The sequence below is a fragment of the Hemiscyllium ocellatum genome, chromosome 7 (genome assembly GCF_020745735.1).
Source record: "Hemiscyllium ocellatum isolate sHemOce1 chromosome 7, sHemOce1.pat.X.cur, whole genome shotgun sequence".
NCBI classification, from domain to species: domain Eukaryota; kingdom Metazoa; phylum Chordata; class Chondrichthyes; order Orectolobiformes; family Hemiscylliidae; genus Hemiscyllium; species Hemiscyllium ocellatum.
In genome coordinates, this window is record NC_083407.1 from 79,844,462 (window position 1) to 79,871,562 (window position 27,101).

The following is a 27,101-nucleotide window of genomic DNA, read 5'->3' on the forward strand; positions in this document are numbered from 1 at the left end:
TTTGCAAATATTACTATTGATACAGCAGAATTAACAATAAGTAATCTGAAGAGTAATGCTTACTGGACTAGAAGAACCAGTTGCGGAAAATTACATTTCTAAGTTTATAATCTTTGTCTCAGAACCAAAATTAAAATAAATAATGAATAAGTATGATAATTCACCCTTTTGTCAATGTAAATCCAAAGTACTTCACAGATCAACAATTAGTTTTGAAACGTGGACATTGTTTTCCAAATAAATGTGGCAATATTATTTGCAGTTACATGACTGGCCAGGTTTTGCATTTTGATTGAGGAATAAATGCTAAATAGGAGAATGCAATGTTTCCGTTGAATAAAATACTGTGGGATTTTTAACACCAAAATAAAACAAACAACTGTGGATGCTGGCAAACTGAAATAAAAACAAAAAACGCTTGAGGGATTCAGCATGTCTGACAAATGATCACAGGCCTCAAAATGTTAACTCTGTCTGTCTGCCTGTCTCTCTCTGGTGCTACCAGACCTGTTGAGTTTCTACAGCAATTTCTGTTTACATATGGGATTTTTAACATTTGATTGAGCAGACAGGATTTCAATTTAATAAACATCCAAAAGTAAAAAAGACACAAAGGCACTCGCTCCCATGAATACCACATTATTTTTGATCTTGCTAATTTTGTCCCCCCTTTTGCTATATGATGCCATGATGAGTTCAATTCCCATAGAATCCCTACAGTGTGGAAACAGGCCACTTGGCCCATTGAGTCTACACCAACCCTTCCGATGAACATCCCATCCAGACGCGCCATATCCCCCCCTCCCACCCTATCCCTGTAACCCCGCATTTCCCATGGCTAATCCACCTAACTTATGCATCCCTAGACACCATGGGTATTTTAGCACGGCCAATTCATCTAACCTGCACAGCTTTGGATAGTGAGAGGAAACCAGAGTACACGGAGGAAACCAGTGTAGGTACCGGGAGAATGTGCAAATTTCACACAGCCACCCAAGGGTAGAACTGAATCCAGGTTCCTGGCGCTGAGAGACAGCAGTGTTGACTATTTCAATCGCACCACACACCCTTCTGTGACTCAGCCATGTTCCATGTATGCGACTCTCAATTAAAGCTGACAGCCCAATGAAAGGCATGGGGCATTACAATTAGGCTCAACTCTGTCCTCAATAGATACAACAAATATAATAATCTGTGTAACTTCCAACTTCACACTCAATTCAGTACAGAAGTAGGAAGAAAGTCTAGCTGAATGCATCGCTAGACAGAAAGTACAAGGCATTCAGACCAATTTTGGGAGAGGTGGGATCTGTACAGCCACTCTTGCAGCATCTTAACAAGGCTGGGATCAATTTGTTTGTGAGGATTTAGACTAGCTTGGCAGAGGGGTGGGAACCTGAACATGGTTTCAGAAAAAAAGAGAAACAGAACTGGGAAACAGTGAGCTGAAAATTAACCGAACATGTATGATCAAGGAGCCAAAGGCTGGAAATAGACATCAAAGGACATTTAGTGGTGTATATGGTGCAATGGTGCACTGCAGAACCCAATGAATGAGGCAGATGAGGTAAGAACACAAATATGATGGTTGGAAGTTAGATAACAATGCCATGAATGTCTAAAATGTGGCTGAAGGAATGGCAGCTGAACATTCCTGGTTACAAGATCTTCTGATAGGTCCAAAGAAAATATTAAAGATAAGGTCAAGTTATTGATTTTAAAAATCTTGAGGGATAATATGCTTAATTGCAACATTTAAGAGGCATTTGGATGGGTATAAGAATAGGAAGGGTTTTGAGGGATATGGGCCAGGTGCTGGAAGGTGGGACTAGATTGGGTTGGGATATCTGGTCGGCATGGACGGGTTGGACCGAAGGGTCTGTTTCCATGCTGTACACCTCTATGACTCTAAGGAGCATCCAATGAAGCCAAATGAGTTGAACTGCAAAATAAGAAGGGTATTCACACTTAGGCATTGGACAGTAGATTCTAAAAAAAACACGTGAGTTTAAAAGAGCAAACATGTCAACAGATTGCTGAGAAGCATACAGATAAAAGTGCAGTCATAGCAGGGAACTTCAAATACCTTAACTTGAATTGGTAATTCAGTGTAAAAGTACAGAAATACAGAATTCTTAAAGTGCAACAACAGAACTAATGTAGTTTGAATTTAACAAGTTCAACAAGAAAACGGCCAGTTCGAGACTTTTAGGGAATGATGGAGATAGGTGGAAGTGGTTTCAGTGGGAAAGGTCTTTTTTCAAACTGGTGGTGATCACAATTCAATTAGATAGTGTCGTTATCGGAAGGAATAAAAGATTGACTGAATACAAGTTCTAAATTGGAAAATGGCCAATTTTACTCAGCTGAAAGATGATTCAGCAGATTGGGCTGAAAACTGCGACATGATGCATTGTGCATGGGCTTTATCAAGGTTTTTGAGAAGGCCCAACATTACAAACTGATGGGATACAGAGAAAATTGCAAATTAGATCAAAAATTAGTTCAGTGGCAGGAAGCAAAGGTCAATAGGCATTTTATCACTGATGGACAGTTGTCTAGAGTCCTTTGAGGAAATAATAAGCAGAGTTGACAAAGGAAACTAGTAGATACAGTCTGTTTGGATTTCCAGAAGACATTTGATAAGGTTTAACACATTGAGCATTGTTTAACACATAGATGACAATGTCAGAATTAGCTGGTCTTTTTCAGGTTGGAAAGACGTAACTAATACAGTGCTCCAACATTAATGATTTGGAAGGGGTCACATTGTTGACAATACAAAAACAGTTGGGAAGGCAGGCTTAAAGGGAGGAATGCCCTACTTCTGCTCGTATTTCTTATGTGCGAGTGAATGCCCACCTGGCTGTACATAAAAATCCATGATTAAGACAAATAACTTCTTTTAGAGGGACAATGATATGATACCACTTACCTTTTTGGAGAACTGACTTTAGATATGACTTCCCATGTCGGAAAATCCTGATTCTTGCAGTGTCTACGGAGTTCCTCAAGAGCCTTTATAGTTGCCACTTCACTTTGTTCCTTGTACTCTTCCTCAGTGAGGAAGCGAACTTCTTGTTTTTTAAATAATTGTTTCATTTTTCTGCAATTACAAAGAACAATTGAGAAGCTGTCTTTCTGCTGCAACTAAACATGGTTAGCAACCCTTCTGTTGTGCTACATAGTGCAACATGAAAGATGCAAGTTAATCCGCATCACACCTGCTTAAAACAACTAACAGAGTTAGGGTCTGGACTACTTTATTGAAATGTTTTGAGGGTCCATGACAGTGGAAGGGGAGTGGGGGTAGGCTCCTGGGAGTGCTGAATAACTTATGCACTATGGACACCTCCATTAGAGAGAGAAATCCACATCTGGAGCTTATGTCTCCTGTGTTCAAACAAAAAATTCACCTCAATAAATTGCAACCCTTTACAATGTATAAAGGTTGAAGCTTGGATCACAATATATATGGGAAGCTCACAATGCCCACAAAACACAAATAAAAAAAAGGAACAGGATTAGTCCAAACAGCCCTCAAGCTTACTCTGTCAGCTAATAGGATCATGGCTGATTCGACATTCCTCATGCCCACTTTCCTCTCAATTGTGACAGAAGAAATTCTTCCTCATTTCAGTTTTAAATTGGCACCCCTTTATTCTGAGACATGCCCTCTGATCCTACTCTCCCATGAGGGGAAACATGATCTCAGCAATTACTCTTCAAGCCCCTTAGGGTCCTGTATGTTTCAATGAGATCAGCTCTCGTTCTTCTAAACTCCGGTGAGCAGAATCCCAATTTGTTTAACCTTTACTTATAAGACAATCCCTCCATACCAGGGATCATCCTAGAGAGCCAACTCTGAATTGCCTCCAATGAAATTATATCTTCCCTTAAATAAGTGGACTTAAGCTGCTCATTGTCCACCAGCACCTTGTACAGTTGCAGTAAGAATTCTCTATTCTTTTATTCCAATCCCCTGAAATAAGGGTTAACATTCCATTAGCCTGATTAATTGCTGTATTTTTGTGCTAGCTTTCTTTGTTTTATGCACAGTGCCCCCAATCCCTTTTTATGTTGCAGCGTTCTGCAATTTTTCTGCAGTAATACTGTTCTTTTATTTATTCAGGAAGGAAGAACAAGTTCACATTTTCCCACATTACATCCCATTTGCCAATTTTTTTTGCCCACTAATTTAACCTATCAATATCTCTCTGTAAACAAATGTGCATCCCTCTCACAGTCTACTTATTTTTCTGTCATCTGAAAATTTGGCTGCACTACATTCCCTTCCTCCAAGTCATTAATATATACTGTAAACAGTTGTGGTCCCAACACTGATCCTTATGGCACCCAGTGGTCATGGGTCACCAACCTGGAAAAGAGGTTTCTTTACATCCACGTTCAGTTTCCTGTTTATAAGCCAATTCTCTATCCATAACAGTACACTACCTCCAACATCATGGAGTCCTATATTATGACTTAACCTTTTGTGAAATACCTTATCAAACACCTTCTGGAAGTCCAAATATAACTCATCTACTAGTTCCCCTCTATCCATTCTGGTTGAAACTTCCTCAAAAATCTGTAATAGATTAGGCAGACACATTAGGAGAAAGTGAGGTCTGCAGATACTGGAGATCAGAGCTGAAAATGTGTTGCTGGTTAAAGCACAGCGGGTTAGGCAGCATCCAAGGAACAGGAAATTCGACGTTTCGGGCCAGAGCCCTTCCTGATGAAGGGCTCTGGCCCGAAACATCGAATTTCCTGTTCCTTGGTTGCTGCCTAACCTGCTGTGCTTTAGGCAGACACATTAGTCCCTTTCTAGAAGGCATGTTGACTTTAACTTGATTAGATTGATTTTCCAAATATTTTATTATTTCCTTATAAACTGATTCCAATACTTTTCCAAGAATAGATGTTAGGCAAATCTGCCTATAGTTACCCACTTTTGCCTCCCTCCCTTTTAGAATAAGAGTGTCACATTAGCAGTTTTCTAACCCTCTCTCTGGTGCTTCTGCAGAATCCAACGATTTTTGGAAAATTAAAACCAATGCATCCACTATTTGTGTAGCGACTTCTTTTAGGATCCTAGGATACAAGCTCCGAGAGCCAGGAAACTTATCTGCCTTTAGCCCCATTAATTTGTCTAATACAACTTCCCCAGCACATGCCTTTGGGCCTGGCTTTCTGTATCCATTCTGAATTTTACAAACTCTCTAGCCCTTAACGAGGACATTTCTCACAGCTTTGTTGCAGTGATGTGTGGCTGTCTATGAATTTCACACTGGAGCCTTGGAAAGAGAAATTGATGGAGAAGTTTAAGGTTGTAGTGATTTTTAAAGCCATTGATACTGAACACTCTTCTCCAGCCCACCCCTATTCCAAAGGACTTCAAGTCTTCCTGGGGGAAGTGGTGGCATATTGGGATTAGCTCAATTATGTTAGCAAAAGCCAGGCTTATCTTGTGAGATCTTAGGTTCGAATTCCACCATGGCAACTGGGAAGTTTTAAAATTAAATTAGTAAATCTGGAATGAAAGCTAGTCTCAGCAATGGCAAAAAATGAAACCATTGTTGCTTGCTGTAAGAACCCATCTAGTTCACTGATGTCCTTTCAGGAAGGATGTCTGCCATTCTCACCTGCTCTGGCCTACATATAACTTCAAATGTCAAGGCAAATGGTTGACACTGAACTGTTATGGCCTGGAAGCAACTCAGATCACGGGCAATTGGGCAACAAATAGAGATATAGAGATGTACAGCATGGAAATAGACTCTTTGGTCCAACACGTCCATGCCAGATATCCCTACCCAATCTAGTCCCACCTGCCAGCACCCGGTCCATATCCCTCTATACTCACCCTTTTAAATGTTGCATTGTACCAGCCTCCACCACTTCCTCTGGCAGCTCATTCCATACACGTACCACCCTCTGCATGAAAAAGTTGACCCTTAGGTCTCTTTATATTTTTCCCCTCTCACCTTAAACCTAAGCCCTCTAGTTCTGGACTACCCGACCCCAGGGAAAAGACTTTGCCTATTTACCCTATCCATGCCCCTCATAATTTTGTAAACCTCTATAAGGTCACCCCTCAACCTCCGAAGCTCCAGGGAAAACAGCCCAGCCTGTTCAACTTCTCCCCATAGCTCAAATTCTTCAACCCTGGCAACATCCTTGTAAATCTTTTCTGAACCCTTTCAAGTTTCACAACATCTTTCCGTTAGGAAAGAGACCAGAATTGCATGCAATATTCCAACAGTGGCCTAACCAATGACCTGTACAGCCGCAACGTGACCTCCCAACTCCTGTACTCAATACTCTGACCAATAAAGGAAAGCATACCAAACGTCTTCTTCACTATCCTACATATCTACAACTCCACTTTCAAGGAGCTATGAACCTGCACTCCAAGGTGTCTTTGTTAAAAACACTCTCTTGGATCTTATCATTAAGTGCATAAGTTCTGTTAAGATTTGCTTTCCCAAAATGCAGCACCTCGCATTTATCTGAATTAAACTCCATCTGCCACTTCTCAGCCCATTGGCCCATCTGATCAAGATCCTGTTGTAATCCGAGATAGCCTTCTTCCCTGTCCACGACACCTCCAATTTTGGTGTCATCTGCAAATTTACTAACTATACCTTTTATACTTGCATCCAAATCATTTATGTAAATGACGAAAAGTAGAGGACTCAGCACCGATCCTTGTGGCACTCCACTGGTCACTGGCCTCCAGTCTGAAAAACAACCCTCCACCACCGCTTCTACCTTCGAGCCAGTTCTGTATCCAAATGGCTAGTTTTCCCTGTAGTGAGATCTAACCTTGCTAACCAGTCTCCCATGGGGAACCCTGTCGACCACCTAACTGAAGTCCATGTAGATCACACCTACGGCTCTGCCCTCACCAATCCTCTTTGTTACTTCTTCAAAAAACTCAAGTTTGTGAGACATGATTTCCCACTCACAAAGCCATGTTGACTACCCATAATCTGTCTTTGCCTTTCCAAATACACATATATCCTGTCCCTCAGGATTCCCTGGGGATTTATCCACCTTTATGCATTTCAAGACATCCAGCACTTCCTCATCTGTGATATGGACATTTTTCAAGATGTCCCCATCTATTTCCCTACATTCTATATCGTCCATGTCTTTTTCTGCAGTAAATACTAATGTAAAATACTCGTTTAGTACCTCCCCCATTTTCTGCGGCTCCACACAAAGGCCGTTTTGCTGATCTTTGAGGTGCCCTATTCTCCCCCTAGTTATCCTTTTGTCCTTAATGTATTTGTAAAAAACCTTTGGATTCTCCTTAACTCTATTTGTCAAAGCTATCTCATATCCTCTTTTTGCCCTTCTGATTTCCCTCTTAAGTATACTCCTACTGCCTTTATACTTTTCTAAGGATTCACGCGATCTATCCTGTCTATACCTGACATATGCTTCCTTTTTTTTCTTAACCAAACCCTCAATTTCTTTAGTCATCCAGCATTCCCTATACCTACCAGCCTTTCCTTTCACCCTAACAGGAATATACTTTCTCTGGATATGTCATTTCTGAAGGCTTCCCATTTTCCAGCTGTCCCTTTACTTGCGAACATCTTCCCCCAATCAGCTTTTGAAAGTTCTTGCCTAATACCTGCAAAATTGGCCTTTCGCCAATTTAGAACTCCAACTTTTAGATCTGGTCTATCCTTTTCCATCACTATTTTAAATCAAATGGAATTATGGTCACTGGCCCTAAAGTGCTCCCCCAATGACGCCTCAGTCACCTGCCCTGGCTTATTTCCCAAGAGATAGTCAAGTTTTGCACCTTCTCTAGTAGGTACATCCACATACTGAATCAGAAGATCTCATATCCCATGTAAGACTAAATAAAAATTGACATACACACATGCTAGCTACTGTCTCTGTAGATATTCTCAGCAATCACTGATTCTTCCTTTCTGACATCTTCAGACATTTAAGGCAGGAGCAGACTCTGGGAAATGCCACTAATCTGTGCAAGACTGGTCCCTTGCCTGCTCTCTTCTGACCATAGTCAGAATCTGGTCCCACTGTTTAAGTTAGCTGGCCCTATCCGTCCTCTTTACTATTGCTTCTCCAACCAAGGCTTCAGGAGCAATGGTACAGCACACTCAAAACTGCAACAGAGGCCATGACCCCAGAAAAGAAGCACCCTCTCATGATGATCTGATCTTGAAACTAAAAAAAAACCTTGTGCCTTATGGGTGAATGGGTTCTTCGACAGTCATTAAGATCCAGGACTACCAAGCCCACTTCCACTCACCCACGTCCAATGACCTTGGTCTTGCCCAATCTCATCCATAACCTCACTTGATGATCAGTGCCCTCCTTTCAGTGATCTTTAATCTTCCTGATTAACACTTGACCTTTCCCAAAATACTTTGCAGCATCCTCTGCTCTCTTCCAAGAAGATCTCAGTTGTGTTGTTAGAATTTTAAGCAACCTGAGAAACTAACTGCACCTCTCTCCACAGATGTTGCCTGACCCGCTGAATATTTCCAGCATTTGTGTGTTCATATATTGTATTGAAAAGTATACAGGTAGGAAGTTCAACCAGATCAGCACACTGGCAACAATGCCATCTTCCCAACTGGGCACTTATGCCTGATACCAAGGACTACTCCCAGCCTCATTTCTGTGTTAAACACTTTTCAACAATGTTGTTTTGCACATTGAGACAGGAAAACTATCAATTTTTCCATTTTCCCCATTTGTCTTCAGATCACAGAATCACTTCTTGGTCGTAAGAGTAAAAAATAGTTATAACTGTAGTTATAATATACAATTGGTCACAAGGGGGGTCAAACAAATGGACTGTATTGGTGAGATGAGGAAAAACGGTAAAATCACCAGCATATTTACAACTTGGGTTTCAGCAAATATGCCATCTATATGAGAAAAGCAAATTTATTTTTTGTTCTGAGCTTTGTTTTTAACGTTTCCTGACAAAACATTTGAATTTGCTATCGTGATGGAACCAATGTTCCCTGCAAATGGTCTTTGGGCTGAGGGTGGGGTTGGTGGTTTGACCTTTCACAGAGCTGAGAGTAACTTGTTTATTTCAGTGCATGATAAGTTTTTAAATTGCTGCATGGCTATGCGGTATAGAACTTCGACAGAAATTTGGAATGAACACCTTTTTTCTGTTTCAAATCAGGGAGGGGCAAATATCCCTGCTGGGGGGAGGGGGAATGGGCTGAAAACGTACACATTTAATCCAATTAGCTGGAGAATGTGTCAATTAATAAACTTTCTTAATGTAGCAGGACAATGGGCGGAAATGTAGACCTAGTGGGTGGGTTTGAAACAGCAATAAAGTCAAATAATTACGGCAAATAAATGAAAAAGCTAATTCAACACAGAAAGCATATAATGCGCCTGCCTGCAGTGCCTATTACATCCAGTTTATACTGCATGAGTCATAGGTACACTCCCTTTTTTCAACATGCCAATCCGTAACGATAATATCAATTTAAATCTCAATAAGCAGATTGTGCTTCATGATTTTTTTTGGATGCCTCAGAGCTGGTTATTTGCAATAAAATATTGTTTTATTGATACTAGTTTTACTTTGTTCACTTCAGTTTTACTTGTATCAGAGCACCATCTACTGGAAGACTTATCTATATGTACTCAACTGTGACTTTATGAAGCTTTGTGCATGCGTTAAAAATCCCATGAAGTTCATTTTATTGACAGATGCATTTGATGTTTGTATGAATATATGAACAAAGAGTATTGCAACAAAAGTAACTGACAAACAATCCTTAGTGAGGATAGCCTTAGGCTTGATCAAATTGCAAGTTAACACACAGTGTGAGGTGCACACTTACACAAGATACTGAATGGAACCCACACCTGTGAGATCATTCATTATTGAGTGTGTCAATGCCTCCAGGCAATACAGATGGAAATGCATCATAAAAAAGGAATAATTATTTATTTTACATTAAGTGAATTACATGAAAGCATCTCTTGAATTCAACCAATACATAGAATTAACACAAATATAATTATTCCTGCATGTATGTTCAAACTACAATACTCAGTAGAAATCAGTTGACACTTCTACCCATTGAATGAATTTATTTACACATTTTCACATGCATCATATCAAACAACTGAAAGCAAGACATTAAAATAAACACTAACCTGTAAATGTAGCGGATCAAATTAATTGGGTGGTGAAGGTTGCTTCCACACAAGAGAATTACAATGACAGTATAAGCACACTGACTGCATGTAACACCACAGTATATCAATACCGATGCAACCAACTGTAGGGTCCAGGTGAGCAGAGTTATACTATGTTCATCTGACAACGGCTTACGCCTTTTGAAAATAACATAACTAAGACAACTAACCACAAAAAGATAACCTGTTAAGGGCAAGGTAGAAGAAACAGAAAAAAGATTAGAACTAGATGACCATCTGATCAATTTTAGACTGATTAACTGACACAGTCCCATTAAGAAGTTAGCATAACAAAGGAATTATTAGAAGATCTTGCTGAAAAAAATGGCATATTATTGATGATTTTCATCTTGCAGTCATCAAGACAGAGAGAGAATATCAAATTTCAAAGTTAGCAATAATTTATTCTGCATAAGAAAAGGATACTGACTGGTACGTTCTTCATGACAAGATTTCAACCAAATAAATATTGGCCTACTTTAAATTCAAAAAAGGCACAAAGACAGAATACAGCCCTTTGTCTTGCAAGACAGGTCCCTATGCTGTTTTTTAAACCAGCAATTATTAATTTCTACAGAACTAAGTAATGCAACATATTTCATTATCAACTTTCTTTTAAGTATAAATGCAAAACTTACAGGTGAAGCTACCTGCTTCACACTGCTACTATGCAGAAGCAACATGAGTGGTGTTCACCACTAATGGGATGCTGCTGCCAGCACTGGAAGTTGCATACATTAATGCACAGGGATTTGTTTATCATGAACAGAAAGAATATGTACACTTGCTGCACTTGTTTTTAAACAATATCATTGGCAGTAGCCACCTGCTGGTTCAAATTTCAAGGCAAAGCCCTGACCAGACTCATCCTGCCAGGTTTGAAAGCTAAACAAAGCCTGGCAGTTACCTGTCAATCACCATTAACTGCTGCATTCTCATGGCAACATCTCTACCAGAGTCCACCTTACCAATCAACCAGCACTCTCATAGTATAATTGCTGGTTTTCCCCTTTATTGATGTTCTCGAAAATTGCCCTGACGAATGCAAAACAAAACGTTTGACAAAGTGCTTTTTCAGTAATACTCAAATTCTGTCTTACTAATTAACCAATAATATTATCACTCTACTTACCATATAAATATTTCCTGTATTGAGATTGATTTATAACACATGAATAAATCAGAAACGCTGAGGTTGGAAAACTTGCAATCATCAGCAACAAGAAAGTTCTTCTCTATAAAACAAAATTGTATAAATAGTATTAAATGGAAAAGAATAACTGAATTAACATTAGGTCCATTTATGTATTTTTCCATCACATACATTCCCCTCCACTATCAATATATAACAAAGAACAAATCAATTTCTGGAAAAATTAAACAATACACTTTAAGCTTAATACCATTCCTCAGAGTCCCAGAAAACTTAACTACAAGATCCCTATAAGAAAAATAATAAACTAGTAAATATTTTAAATTAAAAACAAACATATGGTACAAATAGAAAACAACAGGAGAAACTTATGTATATTAAAGCTGCATAAAACAGAGTTACTGCAATCCAATTCTGAACTACAGATTACAGAACAACCTTGATTGTCCTAATGAGACAGGCGGGGAGTACTTTGTTCTGATAATCAATTGTTCGGATAACGTTCTTATGGGACTTTGAAATCTTGTTCGGATAATTGACATTTGGATAACTAAGGTTGTTCTGTACTTTGAGTGTACATTTAATGTCTGTTATGTATTAAGTACATCCTGCTTGAATATACCATTACTTTTCTTAAAGACTATCCGCTCCTATTTGTAAAATTAACCAAGTACAGGTGAAATCTGTGGCTGATCTCCTTCAACCAGCTGTGAGACTACTTCTTCCCTCCACACAGCTTGATGACATTTTAATTGCAGATTGATCAAGCAGAAAACATTTCAAAAAAATAACACCAATGTTATTACGATTAACAAGAAAATATTTGCATACAAAATATTCAAAGTCAAAACCCCAAGATGAAGATGCTTTCCAGATGACTGACAAAACTAATTGGTGCACTGCACAGTATGTTCCCTTTTGACTTAAGTTGGTTTTAATTCACTTGAACTTGCTTTTCCTGGTTTCAGGTGGAGTCACTACTATGAAACAGTCCTAGAGTTATACAGCATGGAACAGATCCTTCAGTCCAATTCATCTGCACTGACCAGATATCCCAAATTGATCTAGTCCCATTTGCCCCGTATCCCTCTAAACCCTTCATATTCATGTACCCATGCAGATTGTACCAACCTTCACTATCTCATCTGGCATACATGCACCACCCTGTGTGTGAAGAAATTACCCCTCAGGTCCCTTTTAAACCTTTCCTCTCTCATCATAAACCTATGTCCCATAGTTTTGGACTTCCATACCCAGGGAAAAATACCTTAGCTACTCACTCTTACCATACCCCTCATGATTATACAATCCTCTATAAAGTCATCCCTCAGCCTCAGACGATGCCTGGAAAAAAGCCCCAGCCTATTCAGAATCTCCTATAGCTCAAACCCTCCATTTGAGACAGACAAAATGAAGACTGAAGTCAGGAACAATTCAGGTAAAAGTTAAGTTAAAATCTGAAGAGGAAAATATTAGTTCTAACTTATTCGAACATTAGATCATAGCTAATTACAGAAACAATAAAATTGGGCAGTTTAGGGAACATTCTAATCCACTGAAAATGTCATCGTGTTACAAAACTGGATAAGAAACATCTTTTGTTTCCACCTCCTACATGCTCTGAAAATAGTCATTTTTATGATCACTTAAGATGCATGTGTTTTGGTAGCAGTTATATAGCATGTGTTTTAGTTCCACACATGAGGACATGCATCATAGCTCACTGCCATACAATATATACCTCACTTTAAGGTTCTGATAATCATACTTCCTTTTATTAAATTTAAAATAAATAGCATATGTATTCACTAGAGACATAAATTGACTCTTTCTGATTTTAAAGTTAAGGGTGGTGTCAGTAAGCACGTCTTCATAGAATTATAGAACAGTTATTGAACAAAAGGAGGCCACTTGGACTTTCACATCTGGGTCAGCTCTCTACATAAGAGGCTAGTAAAAATTGACACTTTTCAATCAAAAGGCTGTTAATGATAGGTCAATTGCAAAATATAAAAACAATTGATAGATTTTTGGCAGTCAAGTTCTGGAACACAGGTGGGTAAATATCACCTGTGATCTAATTAAATACCAAACAGTCTCAAGGGACTGAATTGTCCATGTTTCTCCTGAATCACCACACCCTTCAACCAGGGCCACAATGTGCAGTAGAGTTGTAGGGAGACAGGACCCTGAAGGCAGCATTTGTTGTGCTTGAGTATTAGACTTGGGAAGTCATGTTGCAGCTACAGGACACTGGTTAGGTCATTTTGGAAGACAGTGTGCAGTTCTGGTGTCCTGCCTATAGGAAGGATGTTGTGAAACCTGAGAGGATTCAGAGAAGATTTACAAGGATATTGCCAGGATTGGAGAATTTGAGCTATAGGGAGAGGCGGAATTGGCTGGGACTATTTTCCCTAGAGCATCAGAGGCTGAGGGATGGCTTTATAGATGTCTATAAAATCATGGCGGGCACAGATAGGTGACTGGCCCATGTCTTTTCCCTAGGGTAAGGAGTCCAAAACTAGAGGATTTTTCTTAAGGTGAGAGAGGAAAAATTTAAAAGGGACCTAAGGGGCAAACTTTTCACACAGAGGGTGATGTGTGTATGGAATGAGCCGCCAGAGGAAGTGATGGAGGCTAGTACAATTACAACATTCAAAAGGCATCTGGATGGATATATGAATAGGAAGGGGTTAGAGTGATAGGGGCAAATGGGATTAGATTAATATACGATACTATGGTCAGCATGGACAAGTTGGACCGAAGGGTCTGTTTCCATGCTGTACAGCTCTATGACTCTTTGCAGTGTGACCTAATAAATGACGGATGAACAAATACTTTGCCTCAGTCTTCACCATAAAAACATACAAAAACATTCCAGTAATAGCCATTAATTAGCAGGTGCGAGAGAGAAAAGAACTTAGTGAAGTTACAATCACGATGGGACATGGTACTTGCAAACTGTTGGAACTTCTGGCTGATACATCTCCATATGTTGAAGAACTTCATCCAGGGCTCTTAAAAGAGGTAGTTAACGAACTAATAGATGCATTGGTGTTAATTTTCTAAAACTCTCTCAATTCAGGAAAGGTTCCATCAGAACGGAAAGTAACAAATATAACTCCTCCATTCAAGATGGAAGGGAGGCAAAATGCAGGAAACATTAGGCTGGTTAGCTTCATGCTTGTCATGGAGAAATTGTCAGAATTGATAATTAAACTGTAATTATACTGTACAAAATCTAGAAGCATTTGATAAGGTGCCACATCAATGGTTATTGTAGAAAACAAAAGGTCATGGCATGGAGGCACATATTAGCACAGATATATGATTGGCTGGGGAGCAGAAAACAGGAGGTAGGGGTCTGACCTTGGGTATCAAGGACTTAGGTGAGTGGAGCAAAGGCATGGTCGCTAAATTAATAGACATCACTAAGATAAATAGGAAAGTCCTTTGTGAAGATGAAATTGTTGAAGTGAAATATAGCTAGGTTGAGTGAGTGGGCAAAAATCCAGTAGATGAACTAGAATGTGAGAAAATGTGAAGTTATACACTTTAATGGTAAGAACACAAAAGCAGGGTATTATTTAAAGGGAGAATGTTTGAAGAATCCCATAATGTGAAGGGATCTAGATATTCTAGTACACTAATCATGAAAGTTACTCTGCAGGTACAGCAAGTAATCATGAAGTGTAATGAGATATTAACAAGAGGAATTGAACAGAAGAGTGAGGATGTTATGCTTCAGTTGTACAGGGCATTGGTGAGGCCGCATCTTGAATACTGTGTGGAGCTTTGTTTTCTTCATTAAAGGAAGGACAGAAATGCATTGGTCATGGTTAGGAAGCCTATCAGATTGATACCTGGAATGAACGGGTTATCTACTGGCTGTATCTGTTTCCGTTGGAGTTTAGAAGAGTGAAGGGTGACTTGATTGAAGCATAGGAGATGTTGAATAGTCATGGCAAGGTGGATACAGAAAGGATGCTTCCTTTTCTGAATCAGGTGAAAACAAGGGAGCACGATTTTAAAATTAGAGGTTGCCCTTTCAGGGCAAAAATGCAAAGAATTATTTTCTCTCAAAGGGTGTGCGCAGCTATCAAACTCTCTGCCTCAGAGGGTAGTGAGGTAGGGTCATTGAATATTTTTAAGACAGAGGTTGATAAATTCTTGTTATGCAGAGAAACCAAGGGTTATTTGAGGTAAATGGGAATGTGGAATTCAAAATACAAAGAGATTAGCTATGATCTTATTGAATGGCTGCATAGGCTTTAGGGAAAAATGTATCATTCCTACTTCTATTACATATGTTCATTTGGACCAGATCATCCGTGCTGCTGAGAAAACAGTGTATGTGAAAGAACAACAGATTAAACAGATGATATGAGTTTAAAAATTCCTTACTTGTATTATTCTTTTACACATGAGGAGAAGGAGAACTAATGGCACAAAGATTCCCAGAGTAAACCCTACACAATAATGAAATAATTCATTCCTGCAAGAGGAAAGAAAGATTACTTACAAATAATAATTTACGGTTGCAATAATTTGTGAAATAACCCATGTTACAGGAAACTAGGGCCCCTGTGACACAGTGTTAGTGTCCCTACCTCTAGGCCGGAGGTCTCACCTGCTTCAGAAGTGTGTCACAACATGTCTGAACAGCTCAATCAAAAACATCTATCACAGGAAACTCTTTGATTTAGCCCCACCCTACCACATAAGCATTTACTTCAGTATTTCAGAACACTAAATAACTAAATATTTTCAGCCATGGAAATGCACGCCATTTAATATGATGCAGATAGTGAGCAATGTGGCAAATTTAATACTTCACCAAAATATATCTTTCTTCCCAATTACTGTTTCCTTCTTTTTAATGATTTACAAAAGAGTAAGAACATTGGAAATCAATTACTTTTTTTGTTTAGTGTTAGATGTTTGATAATAAGGATAGCACTTGCATTACAGTAACTAAAGCTAATGAATCCATTACACTGTGGACACTTTAGTATTACAAGAAGATTAGATGCAAGTACCTGCTAATGGATTTTGCATAAACGAACAGGATAATTCCAGCCACAAACAGAGAAATCAGCTTCAGTTCAAATTCTGCAAGAAATACAGATTATATTAAATCTCAATTGTTTAGGTTTTCACACTTGATTATTTAAACATAAGCGCATCTTCCTCCAGCACTCTTTCTTCTGTGGAGACACAGTGTTGTTTTCTTTAAAGTCGGCACTGTGCTGTTCTTCCTGAAGAGGAATGTCTGAATTCTTTGCAGAAATGCATGAGAAAAAATTGAAATGGCTGGGTGGGAATTGACGAATGAGCCAAATGAACAAACACATCGGACACTGCAGATGAACCAGCAGCACAGAGGTGTTATTTGTAAAATGCACGCCAAAATATAAATGGAAAGAATTGAAAGAAAACTATAAACTAGATTATACAGGTCGCCACATTCTCATCTTTCCACGACCCTACCCAAGCTGCCTGTTCTGGAGTCATTATACACTGGGAGCACTGATAACTGTCCGGGGTGGGAATTCCACACCTTTCTCTCGCTCCTGTCTTGTAGCCTTTTGCTGTGTTCATCAGGAAAGATGCGAGCCTGAGAGGGGGAACTATTCCAGGCAGGGGAGGCCTGTAGGTCAAAGCCTCCCTGCACATGGATGATGTCACCATTTTCTGCTTGGATCATTAGACTCTTGAGCATCTACGGCCAGTGTGAACTAGTCTTGAGAGCCAAGATAAACCAAGACAACATATTCTTTGGGAACTGAGCAAACTGATGCTCTATTCAATTCCCTGTCAGGACAGATTAACTAAAGCTGCTAGGAGTATGGTTTGGAGAGGTCAGGGTGCGTACAAAATCTTGGGAGAAGTCAAGGTGAGACAGAAACTGGGCTTTTGGGAGTACCGCTACCTCTCCATTAGAAGTAAAATCCTGGTCATCAGGTGTAAGGTACTCTCTCAGTTAGTGTACATGGCACAGACACAGTCCATTCCCAAAACCTATGCCGCTGGAGGTGTAAGATGGACCACGTCCACAGGGACACCATGTACAAAACTCGGATTGAGGGGAAGAATGTACCCAAAGCTGCCCTCATCCTGATGGTCACCTTTGTGTGTGGCTGCATAGACACTTGGTACATAGTCACTTAGTGACACAATGACTGAGGTTCTATCTGTCCCCAGTGTTGCGAAAGATGGGACTGGCCTCATCGCCATGGAACGCTCCAAGTAGTTTGACAGTTCTATATCGTCTGTCCTTCGTGAAAAAATTTGCAACGAGAAACATGTCCATCAGGAAGTGGTCAACACAAAGCATCCTCAAGACCCTGCGAGAAAAGGCGACGGTGGATTCTGTTGGGTTGTTCCCTGAGCAGACTGACAAAGTCATTCGGCAGAAATTCTGGTGATGAGATTTTCTGACATGTACCAAAACATCACTTGGCTGGTGGTAAAAAGGGCACTATCTGACTACTTTTCAAATCCTTCAGGTACGACCAGACTCTCTGCACCACCACACTCGAAAAGGGGGAGGGGGAAGGGAGACTGTCACACATCTCCTGTTGGAATGTGCCTTTGCAAAGGAAGTCTGGAGAGAGATGTGACGGTACTAGTTGAGATTCTCCATGATGCAGGACTCTATGGGATGGGACGCACATCAAGACAAACATCAACTATCCCTGGAGGACCATCAGCTCAGTGAAGGACGGTCTTTGGACTGCCAAAAACCTGTTGGTCATCCAGGCTAAGGGGTTTACCTCAACTAAATGTTGCAGATGAGCACATTCCAAGGTTCAGGTCTACGTGCTGCACACGAAAGCTTGAGACAGCTGCTGCCAAAATGCAGTGGGAAAGACCACTGTGAGCTTTTCTTGCTGAAGTTAAATGTGGACCCTCCCGATGCCTCAGAAATATGTAAACATAGTCGTGTATAAGAAAGAAATGTCTTTGGGTTTATTTGTTTGGATAGTCAAACTCCAATATTTGTTTGTTTCTTCATACGCCATGTACAGAACTAACTGCTTTAGTAACTATGTATATAAAGATATTTTTACAAATACATTTTTGAAATTGAAAGAAAAGGGAATTTTCACCCCCTTCAGGGAAGTTCCGTGTTAGAGAACTGCTGGTCAATCTGATTGTCTGGCAGCTCTGCTTTGCCCCTGCAGTGCCAGGTTTGAGTGGTGGGGGCCGCTTTTGTGGGACGTCAGGCTATTCACAAAGCAGACATTATCCAGTCTGACTTAAAGCTAAATTTTAGGGTACTGGTGGACCACACTGGCAAACCCCAATGAGGGGTGATTGGATTGGTTGCAGGGAGACAATTAAAAAGAAGCCAGACATTGCAGTGAAGACACTATGGAGATGTTTCTGATAGCCAAAGAGGACCCAAAAAAATTTGCTCTCTACATGAGCCCCGAGCTTGACTGATATTAGATTGCACAATAAAAGATGTTGGGCTACTGACCTAGGGAGTGCTTTACCAATCCTAAGCAAAATAGCAGAATGAGGAATACAAAAGGCCATTAATTGGGCTTAATGGCTGCTCATATCACCCCAACCTCAGTAAAATGGGAGATATTAGATTAGACTTACAGTGTGGAAACAGGCCCTTCGGCCCAACAAGTCCACACCGACCCGCCGAAGCGCAACCCACCCATACCCCTACATTTACCCCTTACCTAACACTACGGGCAATTTAGCTTGGCCAATTCACCTGACCTGCACATCTTTGTGACTGTGGGAGGAAACCGGAGCACCCGGAGGAAACCCACGCAGACACGGGGAGAACGTGCAAACTCCACACAGTCAGTCGCCTGAGTCGGGAATTGAACCCGGGTCTACAGGCGCTGTGAGGCAGCAGTGCTAACCACTGTGCCACCGTGCCGCCCCATATGTTTGAGTAGATGGGAAACTGATAGGAAGAACAAACACTGCATTTTAGAGGCAGATGCCTTGTAAAACACAGGAAGAGCAGTGCAAGCCTAGGTAGTGTCAGGAGGTGGAGAAGTTAATAGAAAACTAATTCATGCTGGTCTTCATAACAAGAGGAATTGAGTATAAAAGCAAAGAGGTTCTTCTGCAGCTGTACAGGGCCCTGGTGAGACCACACCTGGAATATTGTGTGCAGTTTTGGTCTCCAAATTTGAGGAAAGACATTCTAGCTATTGAGGGAGTGCAGCGTATGATCACAAGGTCAATTCCCGGAATGGCGGGACTGTCTTACGTCGAAAGACTGGAGCGACTGGGCTTGTATACCCTTGAGTTTAGAAGGCTGAGAGGGGAGCTGATTGAGACGTATAAGATTATGAAAGGATTGGACACTCTGGAGGCAGGAAGCATGTTCCTGCTGATGGGTGAGTCCCGAACCAGAGGACACAGTTTAAAAATAAGGGGTAGGTCATTTAGAACAGAGTTGAGGAGAAACTTCTTTACCCAGAGAGTGGTGGGTTTATGGAATGCTCTGACCCAGAAGGCTGTGGAGGCCAAGTCTCTGGATACTTTCAAGAAAGAGTTGGATAGAGCTCTTAAAGATAGTGGAATCAAGGGTTATGGGGATAAGGCAGGTACAGGATACTGATTGAGGATGATCAGCCATGATAATAATGAATGGTGGTGCTGGCTCGAAGGGCAGAATGGCCTACTTCTGCACCTATTGTCTATTGATGTTTTATTGATGCTGCCTGGCTTCCTGTATTCTTCCAGCCTCCTGCTTGTCTACCTTGGATTCCAGCATCTGTCGTTTTTTTTTGTCATTAACTTTCTAACACACCAGCAGGGAACCGTAAAACTTAGCCCAATTTGTCTTTTGGGAACCAGTCCGTAAAGTATACCAAAATAGAGTATTGTAGATGCTGAAAATCTGAAAAAGAAAGCCCTCAAAGCACTGGAACAAATGCAGGTCAGATAGCCTCTGCAAAGAGAAAATGACAGCTAATATTTTAAATCAATGACCTTTCATCAGTTGTTTCATTCCTCAGAGATTTGGCCTAACCTACTGAATGTTACTTGCATTCTCTTCTTCTTCCACATGATACACTGGTTGGTGTGTGGTCATAGTTTAAATCCAGCATTGCTGCTATTCAGTAAATTTGCCTGTTTAAAAATATATTTCCTCACAGTTTCCTGAAATTCTCACAGATGTGTTTATTAATTCGCAGATATTCTCAGTGTGAATTTGCAGTTTTGACACTATGCATACAGGCATATGAACTGAGCGCATAGAAGGAAGCTATTTGGCCTCTCACATCTATACTGAGTTGACAAGGTGGGCTTTGAAATGAATATTAGTGACAGTGCTTGTAAAGGAGTATAAAGTAAAAACAAAAACGATTCCAGGATTATATCAATCAAAGTTTAGAGTGTTGTGGGCAATTTACACCTCAGGAAAGATGCAAATAATCTAGGAATTGTTTGGAGGAGGCTTACCAGGAAGAGATCAAAGAAGAATGAGTAGTTGGAAAGAGCAGATATGCTTAACCTCATATTGTCTTTTTGTTTTAAACCCTGTGATTTCCACAAATACCTATCTAAATCATTTTTAAAATTACTTTTGAAATCATCCCATATAGACTGATCCAGATACTGGTAACTGTGGAAAAAAATATCCTTTTCTTCTCCCCCAGACCTTTACCCAGGCATTTTGAATACATAACTTTGGATCAATGCTCACTCAAGAAAAAACTTTTATCCCCCATGTTCCTTATGAAAACACCTCATCATCTTGACAACATCACCTCTTAGCCAATTCTTCCCATTTCTTCTCATACCTGTTGTTCCTTATCCTTGAAATGATTCTGGTTAAACATCCTATAAGCCTTTCCTGAGGCCATTGCATATTTCTTGAAGTGTGAATGATTTATAACATGGTAGTTGATGCCCAAATAATGATTTATAAAGTTTACCATGATCTTGTTTTATTTTATATTCCTCTGTTTATAAACCCAAGTGACTAACGCATTAACAAATCACCTTATCAAATGCTATCTTTAAAGATTTGTGAATGCCAGGTGTCTCTGCTCATCCACACTTTCAATATTATGCTATTTATATTAGTTACTCACCAAGTATTTCACTTCACATCATCTGCTAACCGATTTCTTTTATCCAGAAACATATAACTAAACTCATCATGATCATTGACTTTGTCAAGTTTTGTATCATCTGCAAACTTTATAATACTGCACCCAGGTCCAGGTTGTTCATATACGTTGAAAATTATAACATAACCACAAATAACCCTCCGACAACATGACTGCAAAACATTTCTCAGTCTCAAAAACATTCACCCCTCACCAGTGTCTACTTTTTGTCACTGAGTCAATTCTGTATTTATACAACTTCTTGAGCTTCATTCCAAGGGTTCCATGCTTCTTAATAAGCATCTTGTGTGGCACTTCGGCAAATATCTTTCAAACGTTCACATATACAACATTTAGTAGCTCAAATAATTTAAATAATACAATCAACATTGTCAAGCATAACTTACCTTTAGTAAGCCCTTGCTCATGCACCTTGACTAAACCTCACTTTTCAAATTGGAAGCTAATTCGGTCTCATAAATTTTTCAAATAAATTCCCCAAAATTGATACTAGGCTGATTCACTTTATGTTCCCTGAGTTTTGCTGTCTCTACTATTTATAATAATGGCAGCAACCCTTCGCCCCTCTGATATTACTCCTGTTCCCACTAGAATTGAAAGATTGACAAAGATTTAATCAACTAACCTAACATCTCATACGGCTGAGTGCCATATTTTGTCACAGAAAGCTCATTTGGAGCATCTTGGAATGCTTTACTTCATTAAACATAATATACTAACACAGCTAGTCTTTGCTCTATTTTGCATGATATGTGCAGTGCTATCTTAAATAATGTAACTCATTTGAACATGTGCTCAGCTCTATATTTTTGTATGTTTTATTAAAAGAGCCATGGCAGTATTGTGAGAGAATTTAAAAAATAGTAGAAAACATATGCACTATTTTGTCTTGTATGGGAATCACCTTTTCCAATTCACATGTTTTCATAGTTGATACAAGGAGCGTGGAGACAAGACTTTTGTCCCTGGGGTAGGGACAAAAGTAGAGTTAATAGTAAAACATGTTCAGAGTTGTTGCCACAATCAAACTCAATAAGACAGTTGAGCAAGATGATAAACTAAAGAAATCTTAAATTATGGATATAGCTTCAATCAAAATTACATTTCGGAACTCATATATTGCAACATCAAAATAGAATGATTAAATCTCAAATAACCTTAAAACTTACGTTGCCTTTTTACAGTAATGGTGTATCTTGCAGGAAGCACCTTTGGTTCTACTTTGAAACAGGTTTTACAATTACAGCGTTCGATATTTATGATGAATTCAGTAGCTGATGAATTTGAAGATGATACAACTTGATAGTAAAAATATTTAATAAAGTCTCTGAGTGTTTCTGGTTCATGAAAACTACTTTCTTCTGCAGGGTAGGTAAGTTCCATTAACTCAGAACTCTTTATATTCACCTGTGAAGAAAAGATATTAGCTTTAAAATTAGACCATGCTTTTGTTGAAACTTCATCAATAGGCTGAACAAACTCTCCAAATTAGTGCTTGTAATATAGTGCAGAAGTAAATTGAGGTGAATTGGCTATGCTAAATTGCCCATAGTGTTAGGTAAGGGGTTAATGTAGGGGTATGGGTGGGTTGCGCTTCGGTGGGTCGGTGTGGACTTGTTGGGCCGAAGGGCCTGTTTCCACACTGTAAGTCTAATCTAAAATAATCAAATAAAGGGTAATTTGTGTTTTCCAAGATGGACAAACAAAATACCCAGTGATTAGCTACTTCCAGCCATGATTTCAGTTTTCATTAATTACGTACAAACATACGCACCAGGAACAGGAGTAGGCCATTCAGCCCCTCAATTCTCTTCGGTCATTTGATCAGATCATTCCTGATCTGATTGGAATCTCAAATCCACATACCTGCTTACCCTGATAACCTTTCAACCTCTTACTTAACAAGAATCCATCTACCTCTGCCTTAACAATATTCAAGAAATCTGCTTCCCCAGCCTTTTCAAGAATAGAGTTACAAAGACTCATGACACTGAGGAAAACATTTTCGCCTCATTTCTGTTTTAAATGGACAAACCCTGATTTCTAAACAATGATTACTATTTCCAAATTATACCGTAACAGGAAACATCCTCTCCACATCTACACTATCAAGACTCTTCAGGATTTTATATGTTTTGATCAAGTCAACTCTTACTCTTTTAAACTCCAATGGATACAAGCCTAGCCTGTCTAACTTTTTGCATAAGATAATCCATCCATTCCAGGTATTAGTCTAGTAAACATCTCTGAACGACCTCCAATGCATTTATATTCTTCCTTAAATAAGATGACTAATACTGTACACAGTACTCTTGATATGGTATTATCAGTGCCCTGTATAAATCATGCATAACCTCCATACTTTTGTATTCAATTCCTCTTGAAATAAATGCTTATATTCCATTAGTTCTCTTAATTACTTACTGTTCCATACAAAGATATTATACAAAGATAAAGCTGAAGCATTCACAACAATCTTCAGCCAGAAATGCCCAGTGAATGATCAATGCTGGCCTCCTCCAGAGGTTCCCAGCATCTCAGATACCAGTCTTCAGTCAGTTTGATTCACTCCACATCATTTCAAGAAATGGTTGCAGGCACTTCTTACTGCAAAGGCTGCGGGGCCCTGACATCATTCCAGTAATAGTATTGAAGACTTGTGCTCCAGAAATTGCCATGTCCCTAGCCAAGTTGTTCTGGTAAGCTACACCATTAAATATCTACCCACCATGTGGAAAATTTCCCAGGAATTTCCTATTCAGAAAAAGCAGGACAAATCTAATTAAGTAGACAGGCAGGAGGCTCAAAAAACATAGCAAGCCAGGCAGCATCAGGAGGTGGAGGAGTTGATGTTTTGGGTGTATTTCAGCCTCCTGCTTGTCTACTTAGGTTAGGTTTGTCCTGCTTTTTCTGTATAGGAAGTTTCTGGGTAATTTTCCACATGGTGGGTAAATGTTTAATGGTTATTGGTGTACCTTACCAGAACAACATGGAACAGGCTGGAAGAACACAGCAAGCCAGGCAGCATCAGGTGGTAGAGAAGTGACGTTTTGGGTGTATGCCTGTTTACTTTGGATTCCAGCATCTGCAGTTTTTTTTGTTTCAAATCCAACCAAGGCAATTACTGCCCCATCAGTCTACTTCAATCATCAATAAAGTGATAGCATTGTTCTATCAAGCAGCACTTGCTTAGCAATAACCTTACTGACTGTTCTGCCAGGGCCTCTCAGGTCCTGACCTCATTGTAGCCTTGGTTAAAATATGACAAGCAAGCTGAATTCCAGAGATGAGGTAAGAGTAATTACCCTTGACATCGAGGCTGCATTTCACTGAGTGTGGCATCAAACAGCCTTAGTAAAACTGGAATCAATGGGAATCAGGGAGATTGGCAGTTCTGACAAAGGGTCCCTGGACTTAAAACATTAATTTGTTTGTCTTTCAACAGATGCTGCCAGATCTCCTGGGATTCTCAAGTAGTTTTTGTGTTTGTTTTAGATCACCAGCATCACATTTCTTTGTTTTATTTCGGAGTAGTTTGTTGGTTGTAGATTGTCCATAGACAATAGAGACCCAATCACTGCCACAATTTATCATAATATCTGGAGTACTGAAGACATTATGGAGTTTCGAGATTTGTTACTTAGTGCATAAGTGGTATAGCTCACAATGTGACACAATCAACAACTCTGAAGAATACTTTTAAGTGTACTTATTTTTATGGATTTGATATTATTTCATCAGTTACTGTGGCTAATGTATGCTGAACAAAGAAAACTTGGAGTGCAGGTTCATAGCTCTTTGAAAGTGGAGTCGCAGGTAGATAGGAGGTGAAGAAGGCGTTTGGTGTGCTTTTTTTTATTGTTCAGAGTATTGAGTACAGGAGTTGGGACGTCATGTTGCAGCTGTACAGGACATTGGTTAGGCCACTGTTGGAATATTGCGTGCAATTCTGGTCTCCTTCCTATCGGAAAGATGTTGTGAAAATTGAAAGGGTTCACAAAAGATTTACTAGGATGTTGCCAGGGTTGGAGGATTTGACATATAGGAAGAGGATGAACAGGCTGGGGCTGTTTTCCCTGGAACGTCGGAGGCTGAGGGGTGACCTGATAGAGGTTTTCAAAATTATGAGGGGCATGGACAGGATAAATAGGCAAAGTCTTTTCCCTGGGGAGGGCGAGTCCAGAACTAGATGGCACAGGTTTAGGGTGAGAGGGGAAAGATATAAGAGACCTACGGGGAAACTTTTTCACAAAGAGGGTGGTACATGTATGGAATGAGCTGCCAGAGGAAGTGGTGGAGCCTAGTACAATTGCAACATTTAAAAGGCATTTGGATGTGTATATGAATAGGAAGAGTTTGGAGGGATATGGGCCGGGTGCTGGCAGGTGGGACTAGATTGGGTTGGGATATCTGGTCAGCATGGACGGTTTGGACCGAAGGGTCTGTTTCCATGCTGTATATCTCTATGACTCAATAAGTAACAAATAAAAGGTGAAAAAGAAATGTTGCTACATTCCACAAACAGTGCCAGGTTTCTGGGTTTGATTCCACCCTCGGGTGAATATCTGTGTGGAGTTTGAATGTTCTCTCTGTATGTGTGTGGGTTTCCTCCCACAATCCAAATTTCTGCAGATGGGGTGAATTGGCCATGCTAAATTGCTCACAATGTCCAGGGATAAGCAGGCTAGATGGGTTAGCCATGTGGAATGCAGGGTTACAGTAATAAGGTGGGTCTAGGTTCCCGCCTCAGGCGACTGACTGTGTGGAATTTGCATATTCTCCCTGAGTCTGCGTGGGTTTCCTCCGGGTGCTCTGGTTTCCTCCCACAGTCCAAAAATGTGCAGGTTAGGTGAATTGGCCATGTTAAATTGCCCATAGTGTTTTGTGAAGGGGTAAATGTAGGGGAATAGGTCTGGGTGTGTTGCGCTTCGTCAGGTCAGTGTGGACTTGTTGGGCCAAAGGGCCTGTTTCCACACTCTAAATAATCTAATCTAATCAAATCATAACTTCATTAGGTTGGAAGATCTTCTGAGGGAGGGTGTGGACTCAGTGGTCAAATGGCCTGCTTCCTTGCTGTAGGGATTCTATACATATGATTATTTAAGCAATTATAACAATATCAGGCTAAGCCAATGTTCCAGGAGAACATTATTAAACACGTCATTGCACAGAATGGTTATAACAAAAGAGGTGCAGTCAACCTGTTATGTATGTGCTGGCTCACTGGATAAACAATTCACCTCAATCCATTCTCCCTTCTTCTCCCCACAGCCTTGAAAATTCATGACTTAAAAATAATAATTAAACTCCCTTTTGAATGCATTGATTGAACTTGCCCCCATCACCCTCTTAGACATTGCAACTCAAATCATAACCACTTATTGAGGGAAAAATCATCTGTAGAAACTTCTGAACCTTTAAGTATTCTTGTAGGATCAAAATATCTACCAATTAATGGGTGGATGACCAACCAAAATAGAGAATGTAGCAAACATATCAAGAGTTCTCATCAAGAACATACAGAGGTGAAGTTGAGGTGCTGGAGCAGTCACACAAACCTCCAAAAAGTCATGGGCCTGACCATTCAAGCACCAACTTCC

The 27,101-nt window shown here is 39.9% G+C and overlaps 1 protein-coding gene across 2 annotated transcripts in view; it reads right to left on the reverse strand.

The window, feature by feature from the left end:
• The window catches only part of LOC132817519 (nuclear envelope integral membrane protein 2-like), a 35,714-nt gene that overhangs the window by 3,007 nt on the left and 5,606 nt on the right, over positions 1-27,101 (reverse strand). For both annotated transcript variants that reach the window (XM_060828004.1, XM_060828005.1), the window contains 6 exons: positions 22,671-22,908; positions 16,420-16,492; positions 15,785-15,875; positions 11,360-11,462; positions 10,186-10,411; positions 2,936-3,106 (listed from right to left, as the gene is read on the reverse strand). In XM_060828004.1, the coding sequence (XP_060683987.1) occupies positions 2,936-3,106; positions 10,186-10,411; positions 11,360-11,462; positions 15,785-15,875; positions 16,420-16,492; positions 22,671-22,908 (902 nt within the window). The remainder of the gene's footprint in view (positions 1-2,935; positions 3,107-10,185; positions 10,412-11,359; positions 11,463-15,784; positions 15,876-16,419; positions 16,493-22,670; positions 22,909-27,101) is intronic.